Source organism: Lampris incognitus, chromosome 16, assembly GCF_029633865.1.
Source record: "Lampris incognitus isolate fLamInc1 chromosome 16, fLamInc1.hap2, whole genome shotgun sequence".
In the NCBI taxonomy this organism is placed as follows: domain Eukaryota; kingdom Metazoa; phylum Chordata; class Actinopteri; order Lampriformes; family Lampridae; genus Lampris; species Lampris incognitus.
In genome coordinates this window covers 36,349,196-36,364,885 of record NC_079226.1, presented here as the reverse complement: position 1 = coordinate 36,364,885, position 15,690 = coordinate 36,349,196, and the positions used below count along the sequence as shown (strand labels likewise).

At 44.2% G+C, this 15,690-nt stretch overlaps 1 protein-coding gene across 3 annotated transcripts in view; it reads right to left on the bottom strand.

The window, feature by feature from the left end:
* Positions 1–15,521, bottom strand: part of loxl3b (lysyl oxidase-like 3b) — a 43,903-nt gene extending 28,382 nt beyond the window's left edge. For all 3 annotated transcript variants that reach the window (XM_056295231.1, XM_056295229.1, XM_056295230.1), the window contains exons 1-4: positions 15,307–15,521; positions 9,941–10,297; positions 8,776–8,939; positions 5,368–5,588 (exon numbers count right to left, since the gene is read on the bottom strand). In XM_056295231.1, coding sequence (XP_056151206.1) covers positions 5,368–5,588; positions 8,776–8,939; positions 9,941–10,292 — 737 coding nt within the window. In that variant the 5' untranslated portion in view covers positions 10,293–10,297; positions 15,307–15,521. The remainder of the gene's footprint in view (positions 1–5,367; positions 5,589–8,775; positions 8,940–9,940; positions 10,298–15,306) is intronic.
* Positions 15,522–15,690: the final 169 nt, after the last annotated feature.

Genomic DNA, 15,690 nt, shown 5'->3' with positions numbered 1-15,690 from the left:
CAGGCATGTTGCATAATGTTGCATAATACACTATGTGTGTATTTGTCTATGTATAGGTTGGACTATTCATCGTGAATTTAATGAATACAACGATGTTTGAAGCTCATGTCAGACAGTCCAAATGATGTCTATTTTATGTATTTATGAAAAACAGATGAACCTGAGTCAGACAGGGACAGTTTTGAGGAAGTCTTTGCAGGGACCTCTATGGAGATGGCTGTGCGTGACGACCAGCCAGGGCCACTGAACAATAGAGTTTAAAAGTAATTCATTAATTCAACTTTGAATTTTTATTTTCTGTACACAAAGATGAGGAGGAAAACCTTGGAACATTAGTTTCATCGTTTTACATATCAGCCTAACACACACAATACAAATTGTGGTTTCTTTTAATTAATGGTTCGTTGATCAACATACATCAGGAATCAGGAACACTTTGTCATGTCACTTCATGTACTTGCGTTGATCAGATGAAATGAAACATCATTTCCCCCAGCCCACAGCAGTGCAACACAAAGACAAAAACGCATATTCAAAAACTACAAGAACTAACAAAACCTACAAACTACAACACGTAAATCCAAACTAGAACACATATATCCAAACTAAGAACACATATATACAAACTAAACACACATATCCAAATTAAGAACACATATATCCACACTAAGAACACACAAATCCAAACTAAGAACACATATCCAAACTACTAAGAACACATCCAAACTAAGAACACATATAGCCAAATTAAACACATATCCAAACCAATAACACATATATCCAAACCAATAACACATATATCCAAACTAAGAACACATATATCCAAACTAAGAACACACATATCCACAATAAGAACACATATATCCAAACTAAACATACATATCCAAACTAAGAACACATATATCCAAACTAAGAACACACATATCCACAATAAGAACACATATATCCAAACTAAACATACATATCCAAACTAAGAACACATATATACAAACTAAACACACATATCCAAACTAAGAACGCACATATCCACAATAAGAACACATATATCCAAACTAAGAACACATATATATCCAAACTAAGAACACACATATCCACAATAAGAACACATATATCCAAACTAAGAACACACAAATCCAAACTAAGAACACATATATACAAACTAAGAACACATATATACAAACTAAGAACACATATATCCATACTAAACGCATATATCCAAACTAAGAACACATATATCCATACTAAGAACACATATCCAAACTAAGAACACATATCCAAACTAAGAACACACATATCCAAACTAAGAACACATATATCCAAACCAAGAACACATATATCCAATCTAAGAACACACATATCCAAAATAAGAACACATTTATCCAAATTCAGTCCACAACTCAGTACACATATATCCAAACTAAGAACACACATACACTACCGTTCAAAAGTTTGGGATCACCCAAACAATTTCGTGTTTTCCATGAAAAGTCACACTTATTCACCACCATATGTTGTGAAATGAATAGAAAATAGAGTCAAGACATTGACAAGGTTAGAAATAATGATTTGTATTTGAAATAAGATTTTTTTTACATCAAACTTTGCTTTCGTTAAAGAATCCTCCATTTGCAGCAATTACAGCATTGCAGACCTTTGGCATTCTAGCTGTTAATTTGTTGAGGTAATCTGGAGAAATTGCACCCCACGCTTCCAGAAGCAGCTCCCACAAGTTGGATTGGTTGGATGGGCACTTCTTTGAGCAGATTGAGTTTCTGGAGCATCACATTTGTGGGGTCAATTAAACGCTCAAAATGGCCAGAAAAAGAGAACTTTCATCTGAAACTCGACAGTCTATTCTTGTTCTTAGAAATGAAGGCTATTCCATGCGAGAAATTGCTAAGAAATTGAAGATTTCCTACACCGGTGTGTACTACTCCCTTCAGAGGACAGCACAAACAGGCTCTAACAGGTACTATTTAATGAAGATGCCAGTTGGGGACCTGTGAGGCGTCTGTTTCTCAAACTAGAGACTCTAATGTACTTATCTTCTTGCTCAGTTGTGCAACGCGGCCTCCCACTTCTTTTTCTACTCTGGTTAGAGCCTGTTTGTGCTGTCCTCTGAAGGGAGTAGTACACACCGGTGTAGGAAATCTTCAATTTCTTAGCAATTTCTCGCATGGAATAGCCTTCATTTCTAAGAACAAGAATAGACTGTCGAGTTTCAGATGAAAGTTCTCTTTTTCTGGCCATTTTGAGCGTTTAATTGACCCCACAAATGTGATGCTCCAGAAACTCAATCTGCTCAAAGAAGTGCCCATCCAACCAATCCAACTTGTGGGAGCTGCTTCTGGAAGCGTGGGGTGCAATTTCTCCAGATTACCTCAACAAATTAACAGCTAGAATGCCAAAGGTCTGCAATGCTGTAATTGCTGCAAATGGAGGATTCTTTGACGAAAGCAAAGTTTGATGTAAAAAAAATCTTATTTTAAATACAAATCATTATTTCTAACCTTGTCAATGTCTTGACTCTATTTTCTATTCATTTCACAACATATGGTGGTGAATAAGTGTGACTTTTCATGGAAAACACAAAATTGTTTGGGTGATCCCAAACTTTTGAACGGTAGTGTATATCTAAACTAAGAACACATATATCCAAACTAAGAACACCTATATCTAAACTAACGCACATATCTGAACTAAGCAACAAAAAAATAATGTTGTGTTAGTTTGAATTTGGTTTATCACATTGGGGCCGCTTGACAGCAAATTCCCGGGCTTCTTTTTGTTGACAGTCTGCCCCTGATACCGGCTGAAAATCTTATCAAATCTGTCAAAATCGCTCGCATTTGTTGTTTTCAAGGTCGTCTGTCGGATTTGCACCTTTTGTCAGCACTGGAATATAAAACCCAAGCCTTTGTGGTGAGCTTTGACGGGGACAATTATTCTAATTTGATATAGAATTCCTGGCGTTTGTAGGGCTTGTCACTCAAAGTCAAACTTCAAGGACATATTTCGTAAGAGTAAGAGTCTGATTTACTAGAAAAAAAAGGGGCCATGTGTCTACTGTGAGTTTGACGACGGAGAACAATTTGACTATTGATGCCGTCAGGTTGGCGACACTCAGGTTGTTGTAGTCTGTGCGTTTGGAAAATGCTCACCATCCCCCTGCTGGCACGCCCGCAGCTTCTCTGAGCCTCAGCCTTCACACACGACTGAGAGAAAACACACATTTCCCCTCGTACTACTGTGAACCATCTGCACGTAACCGGAGGAAAAAAACAAAGCCCTTCCTACTGGAGCGAGGCCTGGAATGTGCGTGGTCATACTGGAAAGGTTACGTCGAGGTGGGGGAAACTTAAGACCCCAGGGCCCACTGCCGGATTTACGGCCCTCGCACACCTAGTCACACTGAATCATACATCAAAACACATCTCAGGGTTTTCTAGCAAAAAAAAACCCAAAACAAAACAGAACTCACTGAGTTTCGAAAAATTAAATGAATGAAGAGATGAAATCCCCAAAGTTTGACTTTACGTAAATACCTCATAATTACACAACGAATTAGAAAAAAAGCAGATTGAATCTATTCGTCCAGTACAATTTATTATTATATTATTATCTCAATGTTGATGCCCTCAGTGAGGTCAGATATGCCTGACTATGAATGCACTAATGTGGTTTAATCTTTATTCAGTCATTTGAATGGTAAATAGGTAGCAGTGGGTAGATGGGAGGATCACGCTATTCTCCCCTCCCCGAACAGGGTCCCCGACCAACCAGAGGAGGCGCTAGTGCAGCAACCAGGACACATACCCACATCCGGCTTCCCACCAGCAGACACGGCCAATTGTGTCTGTAGGGACGCCCGACCAAGCCGGAGGTAACACGGGGATTCGAACCGGTGATCCCTGTGTTGGTAGGCAACAGAATAGACCGCCCCGCTACCCGGATGCCCATATCTTATATTTTTAACCTCGAGTCAGTCATCAGCTAACAACTAAGGAACGCACTCCTGATGCTCAAACCCAGTGAACGAGACCTGTTGGTTATCTTCCATTACTGCTGGCAGCTGAAAATCTGCTCATCAACTCTCTTCACTAAGTGACAAAAATCGAAGGAACAAACACACACACACAAACACACACACACACACACACACACACACACACACACACACACACACACACACACACACACACAAGCTAACTTGACTCAAAAAGGGCTATTTTTGCAACTGATCCCTAGAAAAACAAAAACATCCTTTGCAGAAAAAAACAGAAGCCAAACAAACAGGATCATCCCAGTGCTTTCCCTCTGGTCACGTGTGTCAGACTGCCTTGCTGGCAGTCAGTAAGGAAAGTCTTACATGATGGAAATTGACAGTCCCTATCATGTTCAGTCTCTCACCTAACAAAGCCTTGAGAGCCTGCTGGCACTTTGGTGGACATGCTGCCACCATACTTGCCAGACAGGAAGTGGAGGCCAAAGAATATGATATGCAATGACATTACACTATGGGATGTGTATGATATGCAATGCCATAGCACCATGGGATGTATATGCAAATATGATATGAATGTATATGACACCGCAGTCCAAAGACATGTAGGTCAGGTGAATCTGCCATATTTAATTGTCCCCAGGTGTGAATGTGTCGGCCCTGTGATGGACTGGCGGCCTGCCCAGGGTGTCTACCTGCCTGCCGCCCAGTGACTGCTGGGATAGGCTCCAGCATCCCGTGACCCCAATTGGGATAAATGGCTTGGATAATGGATTAATGGATAATGTATATGATATGCAATGCCATAACACTGGCATGTGTATGATATGCAGTGATATTACACTGTGGGATGTGTATGATATGCAGTGATATTACACTATGGGATGTATATGATATGCAATGCCATAACACTGGGATGCATGGCATGAGCCACTCTTATAATGGGAATCTAACCACCAACTTGCGTCTGTAAGTAACCTACCAGCAAGTGAAAAGTCTTGCTGGTAGGACAGGTCTTTGCCATATAATAGATCATTCAGTTCTGAATTTTATTCTTTCAGTACCCTAATTATTAGACCTTGCAATTTTATTCCTTATTTTTCTTTCGGTTTCAAAGTAGGCTGATTATGTTGGTAATTCACTATGGCACCATGTGATGTTGAATATCTTGACTTTTCACAACCTTTTGGTATTTTCTTTCATTTTATCCTATTTCAAACATTCAGCATACCATTAATGTCATTTCTCAAACTTTTCCACACCCTTCCAAATCATTTAATGCATTTCCCCCATGTCGTAAACCAGTAATGGAAATCGGTGTGTTGCGTGGTGGAAGGTCATCCATCGGGACAAGTGTCACTTACTTGTAGAAGTTCTTGTTGACCTTCCTCTCGTGTGGGAATCCCAACATGCCACAGACCACGCGTGTGTTTTTGACCGTCCACCCGAGGTCGCAGATCTGCACCCAACCGTCTTTGTGCTTCACCTCCACCACGCCCTCCGAGATGGGCATCTTCTTTTTGGCCATGGCGACCACGGGCTTCAGGCGCACCTCCTCGACGCTGTTCTCCTCCACAACATTCGCCTGATGGGGAGGAGAACAACTCAGTCAACAAGAGGATTAGATTTGCTTTTAGTGGGCGTCCGGGTAGCGTAGCGGTCTATTCTGTTGCCTACCTAACACGGGGATCGCCGGATCGAATCCCCGTGTTACCTCCAGCTTGGTCGGGCATCCTGCAGACATAATTGGCTGTGTCTGCGGGTGGGAAGCCAGATGTGGGTATGTGTCCTGGTCACTGCACTAGCGCCTCCTCTGGTCGGTCAGGGCGCCTGTTCGGGGGGGAGGGGGAACTGGGGGGAATAGCGTGATCCTCCCACGTGCTACATCTCCTGGTGAAACTCCTCACTGTCAGGTGAAAAGAAGCAGCCGGCGACTCCACATGTATCAGAGGAGGCATGTGGTAGTCTGTAGCCCTCCCCAGATTGGCGGAGGGGCTGGAGCAGCGACCGGGAAGAGTGGAGTAATTGGCCAAGTACAATTGGGGAGAAAAAGGCAAGGCAAGGCCAACGCAGGGCAAGGCAGGGCAGGGCAGGGCAGGGCAGGCCAGGCCAGGGCAGGGCAGGGCAGGGCAGGGCAGGGGGGAGATTTGCTTTTAGTATTTAAAATGTGGGGATCTGTTATAATCTGTGGTTTGGATCCATAATGAAATATGAATGTGATAACTAATAAAGAAATATAAACCTGACAAAGATCACATTATTGCTAATAATAAGTTAGGAAAGACTGCCTTTAATAAAGGCTTTGAACTTCAGCAGAATGCAACTAGCGCGCGCACACACACACACACACACACACACAGTACTTGTGCACACACACTCATATGCATACAGATGTGTTGTGGTATGCAGATGGTCACAAGAATGAAATATTTCGAACTAATCAAGCCCTTTTGAGCTGATGGGAATCGGACTCTGTGAGCACACCTAGTGAGAGAGGCTTGAATGAGTAGAGCAGAAATGAGCTGAGCAGGCTAGCCGGTGAGTCACGGCCGTTATGGAGAGCCATGGTGGGCACGGGAACCTAAGCCCCTCGCTATCAGCGTGTAAGTGGGAAACGTGACTATCTCCGACTGCCGGCTTCGCACTGACTCACTGCAGCTGTGGGCGAGTGGAAGAAAAAAAGATGGCTGCAGTCTGGGATTGTAGTCTGGACGCCACATTTGACGGAGTCTGCCTGGCAACAACAGGAGGGGCACAAAGAGGGAAAGAAGTTCCATATACGCCCCCCCCCTTTTCTTTTTTTACTCCCACTCGGATCTTGTGAATTCCTTCTCATTTTGAAGTATGTAACGCTGCGTTGTGGCGAGAGAGACACGTCTCAGTCCTGAATTAAGATTTAAGGCTGCTTGAAACACATTGCCTTCCAATCTTTATGCAGAGTTCAGATAAATCCCAGAGGCGAGCCCCTCATTCAGACCTCGCTCACCTCGGAGCGGCCACCGTGAGAGAGGAGCCACTAAGAACAAAGGAAAAAATGACGGACAGGTGAAAACTCCTATCACACCAAACGATCTTTCAGAGTAAAATTGAACCGCCCTATCAGATTTATTCAACTTGATGTTTAGGGGGTTTGTTGAGCTTCTCTCTGCTTCACGGCTAGCTTCATACCTTGGAAGCTTCCCGGTACAACGACACTATTCTGCTCCCGGCCCATGAACACCCCCCCTCGAGCAGTTTACGGTCAAATGCCCTGCTCAAAGGCACACCGACAGTAGCTGTTGACAGATAGGGCGGCACTGCGGATGCATTTTCCCAGCCTGGGTTTTTGCCAGATGTTCCAGGGATCTGACCCAGCAGCCTTGTGGTCATGACCCCACTTCTCAAACATCTGCGACTGCACAAAAACAGTCTGTCATAGAATGTGCTGTCAGTTTGTTGGGCACGAGCTGTCAGCGTTAGCTAGCACCACCCTGTTGACTACATGGTAGCATATGAAGAATACATTCTGATTATAGTTATTAAACAACAGACGGACATACAGACAGACAGAGCTTCTATGTTCTGTGCTAGAGCACAACACAGCACACTTGGTAAACAAGGCACAGTACTGACATACAGAACAACAAGGATGCAAAGATACAATAATGGTCTTTAGTTCTGAATGTAGACCACTGAAAGATGTTTAGGTCTCTTTGGGTAGAAGGAGTGCAACTTACTCTGATTATGTCCCTTTTGCCTAATTTGTTATAATCATTAGCAGTGGTACCAGTGGTGCTGTTCACCCATCTGCAGAATGTACTTTACCTTCTTCCTTTTTTAAGGCTGACACGAATCTCCATTGCATAAATTCATAGTACACACCAAATTAAATAGTACCAAACTGAATCGTAAGTTGTAGAGAACAGTGTACTTCTATGGGAAAATAATAAATTGAGGCTTTTCTGAAAACCCATATTGGTAGTTGGTTGCATAATGTTGATAACTGGCTGAAGATCCGAGTTTATCTGCCTTTGTATTTACCACAACATCTCTGGTCATTACTGGTTTCATTATTATCATTGATATTATTAGAAACCAGTAATAACCAGAGATGCTATGGTAAATAAACTAGTAGCTGTAGTAGTAATAGTAGCAGTAGCAGTAGCAGCAGCAGCAGCACCAGTAGTAGTAGTAGTAGTAGTAGTAGCAGCAGCAGCAGTAGCAGCAGTAATAGTAGTAGCTGTAGTAGTAGTAGTAGTAGTAGCAGTAGTAGCAGTAATAGTAGTAGCAGTAGTAGTAATAGTAGAAGTAGTAGAAGTAGTAGCAGTAGTAGTAGCAGTAGCAGTAGTAGTAGTAGTTTAGTAGTAGTAGCAGTAGCAGTAGTAGTAATAGTTGTATTTACATTATGTCACTCCAAGCCAGCAGACTTGGAAAAGCTGTTGTATGACACGGTTTAGCAGAACACATGGTATAGACCTAATCAGCACCGTATGTCTGGCATGAACGACTGGCTACAGGTAGACTTGCAGCAGTGCATTAAATGCCTCCCATGTGGAGCGAACCTTACACACTCCATAGGCTGTGCATTAGTAGGCCTGTTAGTGTGAAGTGGCGGCAAACGCACACAAAAAAAGGGTTTTACGAGCTTCTAACAACGTCTTAGCCTAAATAACGCAGCATTTTTACGATTATTTGCGAGGTGATTGTGGCTCGGTATGGGGCTGATAAATGGTGTTAAACGCACAGACCAACACAATCCCGAAATGTCTGTTAAAAGGATTTTGGTGGCTTACATCGATGACATTGGAGTCCACAAAGCCGGGGATCCGCTCATCCTTGCACACCACCCCTGCATCCTCATCGTGAGTGCAGTCGCTGTTGCCCCAGCCGCGAGACTTACACAACTCGATGCTCTTCTCACCTCCGTTGCACAGCACGTTGTCCAGCCAGATTTTCCCTGCACAAGACAAAAGACAGTCAGTACGGGTCCAACGTGATCCCTGGCCTTGGGAAACTGGCGGAGGGAGTCTCACGGTTGCTATATTTTGGAAGAACATCAGATCTCTGAAAGTTTTCAGCTGGCCGGGAAATCAGCTGCCCTCACATGTCAAACACATGACAGCATTATGAAGTTTTTGTTTTGTAAGTGTCAAGTTGTTTTTATTACTTGCCGATATTCATCAGACCGGGCTCAAATTATCCATTCATCCATTCATTCATTTATACCCACCTTATCAAATTCAAGGTTGCAGGGGGATCTATCCCAGAAGGCATTGGGAGGAAAGGCAAGGAGACCCTTGGACAGGTGCAGTCACAGTACCAGTCTACTAATATTATTCTTAATTAAATGGTAGCACCTTTATTTTTTTAATCTGATTGGAGTAGCAGAAGGTTGGTTTTTACTATTTCAATACTAAAAAAAAAAGTTCCATGGTTTTCACAGTGAAAGTCAATTCAGATTTATGTTTCTACTATTGACATTTTATTCATCAGAATCTGAAATGTCCTAACGTAGTAAAATCTCACCCTTCATCAGATGTTCCACAGAAGAGTGCCAAAAATATGTGCAAAAACTTCTGGTCTGCTCATAATAAAAGAAATTTCAGATCTCAAATTATACTGCCAATTGTTTCGCAAACAGGTGCTCAGGTACCACCAGTACTGCTGGTTTCTACTCTGCCAGGTAGTTAAATTACAGTCATCCGTTGTTCCAGGTCTAAATCCCCCCGGCTGGAGACTGGAATAATTGGAACAACAGGTGAATGTAATGAACTGCCTAGAATAGAAACCAGCAGCACTGGTGAACGGAAATGAGATCCCCTGAGAGAGCCCGAGTTTACTATTTGTCTGACCTCAATATTTTAAGGCTCGAACAACTGAAACTCGCATGCTGAAGCCAGCCGTCGGCGTCTTACACACATAAGAAGAATCTAGGGCACAGAATACATTTGTACTCGCCTTGGCCCTTGCCGTATTTGGCACTGTGGGTCCAACCCGTGGCTGAGACAAAGCCCAGTTGGCGGCAGAGCACGTTGGCATTCGTCAGGGAGAAGTCGTCATCACAGATGGTGCCCCACTCGCCCTTGTAGAAAATCTCGATCCGCCCCTCGTTGTGTTTACGCGGGTATCCCGCCAGTCTGAACCTCAGACGCTCGCTCTGGGGCTGGGGGGTGCGCGTGGCGGTGGCCGGGGTGGTGGCCGGGGTGGTGGTCGCAGTCGACGGTGTGGTCTGTGCGAGGCAGGAAGGCAGCCAAACCCAGAACAGAAGGCCGAGAGCCAACTGTTGCGGGCGTCTTGACCTCTCCATCATCTCAGCTGCAGATGTGGGGAGGAACAGACACAGTCCAGTCAAGCCCACGGATGCAATATTAAAGGAGACTGCCAGTCATTTCAGTTCATCACAAACCCAGAGCGCGTTCCCCCACACTACTTTTGCTTTCAACGTAATTTGCTCATTATCATCGTAGGATGTGCCGTGCAGATTTGCCCTCCATGTGTTTCTAATATATTGAGTGAACAAAGTGTTGGAAGCACCGGCCGCCTTTCACTAAATGATTTCACTATGCGATTTCCTGATTCCTAGATGGGCAGACCCAGTTAAATCAGTCTAAACCCAGTCTTGAGTCACGTGTTGTCTCTCCCATGGAATCTGCTTCAACATGGGGCCATATTGTTAAAGGGGGGGATTCATGAGCCTCAGAACTACTGAAATAAGAACTGTGTGGAATTGTGGGTAATCTAATAAATGGGAGTCGTTACTGATATTTCGTAGCGTCATGAAGCCATGTCTGAATGAGAACCTTACCAGGCCAGAAAACCAGCCACTGACAACGGCTATACTGGATTCTTCAGCTGACCAGATATTTTTACCAGCTGATTTAAAAGTGTGGTTTAAGACCAGCGAAAGAGCTTCCATCTGTCAAAACATCTGGTAGAGTAGGCTGGCTTTCAGCAATAGTCATGATGCATAAGCCATGGACCGGTGGCGATATCCCACCATCAGACCAGCGAAGGTAGACGGTGCATTTTAAATACATGTCACAGAAGTCAGCGCCTGCATCGCGACGGGGCTGAATTCCTGCAGAAGTAGAGGCAGGGTGGTTGCATGAGCCGCGGGTCTCTGCAGCGGTTTGATTCAAAACATCTGGTCAGTGTTTATTCCGGCCCAACGAGGGAGAGAACAGCAGCAGACATTTAAAACTATAGCAGCCCTCGTGACAGCAAAATCAAGAGACCACAAAGAATTGGCACTGGGAAGTTGACCATTTTACTCCGTTCACTTTTGCCCGTCGAAGTTTTCAGCAGAAGTGCCAATGGTGAAAACACCATTTTTTTTGTTTTTGTTTGTTTTTTGCTTGTATTTTACAATATAAACAAATACTATTCAAACTTCAATTCGAATCGCTCTTTTTTTTCCAACGTGTTGACATCTAGAACACACAAGGGAAGTTAAAAAGAAGGTTCCAGTGAGCTTCCAACACATTTAGGTATCCTTTTCCATACATTCCCTGCAAGTTTCCGATCCCATGGCTCTTTACGAGCTTTCCATGACCCATAGGTACGCTGAAATAACACTGACGATGTGTAACAAGTCTGCTCAGTGGCTGCGAGTTCTTCAAGAAGCTCACTATCTGCTTTGAATTCTCAGTGTGTTATTTCAACTGTGCTGCACTTGAACTATCCAGGCATCCTTAAATTCATAAAAGAGCCAATCTGCTTTTCTCCAGCCTTCCAGTATGGCTCTATTGGGTGAGTGGTGGGTGCATAGACCTGCTATTGATAACTTGACAGCTATGCTCCTTCTTCCAGACTTGAGCTTTTTAGTAAGCAGGGATTTTTTTTTTCCCCTCCTCCGGAGACACAAATACAGTAGTGTGGTCTGTTTGTACGAAGGCCACAAACTGAAGTTGCCCTTTCCAAAACATGTTTGAGACTGACTGCATCGTCTCAGACCGATTTCACAGAGCAGGGGACACACACACACACACACACACACACACACACACACACACACACACACACACACACACACACACACACACACAGATGAGCCAAAACATTATGACCACTCCCAGGTGAACCAAATAGCATTGATCATTTCCAAACAAGGGTACAAGTCAAGGTCTGGGTAGATTAGATGGTAAGTGAACAATCAGTTCTCATAGTCAGTGTGTTGGATGCAGGAGAAATGGGCAGGAGTCGAGACCTGGGCGACTTTGACAAGGGCCAAACTGTTATGGCCAGACGACTGGGTCAGAGCATCTCTGAAACGGCAAAGGCTTGTGGGGTGCTCCCGGTCAGCAGTAGTCAGTACCTACTGACAGTGGTCCGAGGAGGGACAAACCACAATCTGGCAACAGGGTGATGGGCACCCAAGGCTCACTGATGCGTGAGGGCAACGCAGGCCATCCCACCTGGTCTGAACTGACAGAAGCTCTACTGTGACACAAGTCACAGAAAATTGTAATGATGGTTAGTTACAGGAGGGACATGTCACAACACACAGTGCATCGCACCCTGCTGCGTATGGGTAGCCGCAGAATGGTCAGAGTGCCCATGATGACCCCTGTCCACCATCGAAAACACCTACAGTCGGCATCAGAATTGGACCTTGGATTAGCGGAAGACAGTCACCTGGTCTGATGAGTCCTGTTTTCTTTTAGATCACATGGATGGCCATGTACATGTACATTGTTTACCTGGAGAAGTGATGGCACCAGGATGCACTGTGGGAAGACAAGTGGGAAGCAGTGTGATGTTCTGGGCAACGTTCCCCTGGGAAACCCTGGGTTCGCCTATTCATGCGGATGTCAATTTGACATGTGCCACCTACATAAACATCGTTGCACACCAGATACACCCCTTCATGGCAATAGTATATTCCCTGATGGCGGTGGCCTCTTTCAGCAGGATAATGCACCCTGCAACATTGCACTGATTGTTTGGCAACTGTTTGACGTACATGATGAAGTGTTCAAGGTGTTGCCCTGGCCTCCAAATTCTCCTGATCTCAATCTGATTCAGCATCTGTAGGATGTGCTGGACTGGATGTGGATTGGAAGTCCAATCCATGGTGGCCCCACCTCGCAATTTACAGGACTTGGAGGATCTGCTGCTAAAACATTATGACCACCTGCCTGATAACTTCTTCTTCTAAGACCGTCTTGCCTCACAGCAAGGTCCTGGGTTCGAACCCCAGGCTGTCCCAGGTCCTTTCTGTGTGGAGTTTGCATGTCCTCCCCGTGTCTGTGTGGGTTTCCTCCAGGTGCTCTGGTTTCCTCCCACCACCAAAAGGCATGCATGTTAGGGTTAATACTCTTGTCTGTGCCCCTGAGCAAGGCAACGGAAAGAAGAACTGGAGTTGGTCCCCGGGCGCTGCATAGCAGCTGCCAACCGCTCCTAGCTCCACAGCTAGGATGGGTTAAATGCAGAGAGTGAATTTCATTGTATATACAAATGACAAATAAAAGTCTATTCTATTCTATTCTATGCTGTTAGTCCTCCGTGTGCCGCCAAAACAGTGCCGACCTGCTGAGGCATGGACTGTACAAGACCCCTGAGGGTGTCCTGTGGTATCTAGCACCAAAGCATTAGCAGCATGTTGTAGCTGTCCTCAAAGGAACTCTCCACAATTTAAATTAACGTGGACCACAGTACATCTGCCACAGTGTAAGGAGGTGGGTGACGGAGTAACCTTTGTGGTTAGTGATCTGCTGAATGAAACACGACGGAATGGGGGGGGGAGGGAAATGAAAAGGTAACATCAGTGCTTTAAATAATGAAATCTTCTCCAGCAAAAAAGCTGAACATTTTGTTTGAATTCCTTTGTTTCTTGGTGGAAGACTTGAAGCAGCCGTATACAACGCATCAGATAACATGGCGACACAATTAAAAGTCAATATTATGGAGAGGAAAGTATTACCAGACGAATCAGTGGAAGTCAAAATGTCTCATTTGTTCATTCTTAGTGCTGAATCGATGGATGGATGGATGGATGAATGGATGAATGGCTGGATGGATGGATGGATGGATGGATAAATGAATGGATGGATGGATGGATGAATGGATGGATGGGAGGCAGACACACGGATCCAGGTCTCATATCGGAATGTCAGCGTTAAGGAATCACACAGCACAACAGAAAACAGCTCATTTCTGAACGTGGAAAAGCTTTCTTAACTTTTGTCAACTCCGTTATTTGGCAAACGAGAGATGCTGGCTTACATTCCAAGCATTCTGTTTGTCTCCGGTAGTCTGAATACACCATACTACATCGGAAGGTCCAGCTATGTGAATAAAGCATACTGGTTGTATATACTGGTTGCATATATACTGGTTGTATATATACTGGTTGTATATACTGGTTGTATATATACTGGTTGTATATACTGGTTGTATATATACTGGTTGTATATACTGGTTGCATATACTGGTTGTATATATACTTGTTGTATATATACTGGTTGTATATACTGGTCGAGTATACTGGTTGTATATATACTGGTTGTATATACTGGTTGTATATGTACTGGTTGTATATACTGGCTGTATACACACTGGTTGTATACATACTGGTTGTATATACTGATTGTACATATACTGGTTGTATATATACTGGTTGTGTATATACTGGGTGTATATACTGGTTGTATATATACTGGTTGTACATATACTGGTTGTGTATATACTGGTTGTATATACTGGTTGTATATATACTGGTTGTGTATATACTGGTCGAGTATACTGGTTGTATATATACTGGTTGTATATATACTGGTTGTGTATACTGGTTGTGTATATATACTGGTTGTATATACTGGTTGTGTATATATACTGGTTGTATATATACTGGTTGTGTATATACTGGTTGTATATATACTGGTTGTATATATACTGGTTGTGTATATATACTGGTTGTATATACTGGTTGTGTATATATACTGGTTGTATATACTGGTTGTGTATATACTGGTTGTGTATATATACTGGTTGTATATATACTGGTATTAGCATCGCAGACGGTTTCTACAGACCAACAACGGCACAATAGCGAGCGGTTGCCAACGAGGAAGACCTTTTCAGCGAGGCGGCTGAAGATCGAAAATAATGTCCGATATGCCGTGTGCCATTTTGTTCCAAATAAAGCTCGAGCTTGAATTTTAAGTCCGTTAAAAAAAAAAAGAGAGAAAAAAGTTTTAAGTCGCGTCCACCTCGGTCGGACGTGTCCCGGGCAGCACACACACACACACACACACACACACACACACAGCACCCCAATAAGCAACCATCGTCGCCATCTGGCAGACGGCAGGTCGTTTTCCTACCTTCTAACGGCAGTTTGGCGAGCTTATAACGGCTGCACCGGATCCGGCGGGGTCCCGTCTTCGCCGTCTATCCGAAGATAAACGAAGATAACGCAGAAGCAAAGACGTCCAAGTCGCGCCAACGAGACGCGTCCAACCCGCGGGGCCAGCGGTCCACCTTAAGAGCCAATTACGTCCGCCAGGCGCTCTCTGCGCAAACCGCCAGCTGTACAAGCCCTCGGTCTAAGCGAGAAGAGGAAGAGGAAGAGGAGGCGGCGGCGGAGGAGGAGAGGTGGAGGAGGAGGTGGCGACTCGCGGACTCGTGCAGGACTTTCCAGGGGGGGGTTGGATTTTTTACCCTGCAGACACTGCCTCTTTCACGACGCCTCTGCAACAGGTTTTACC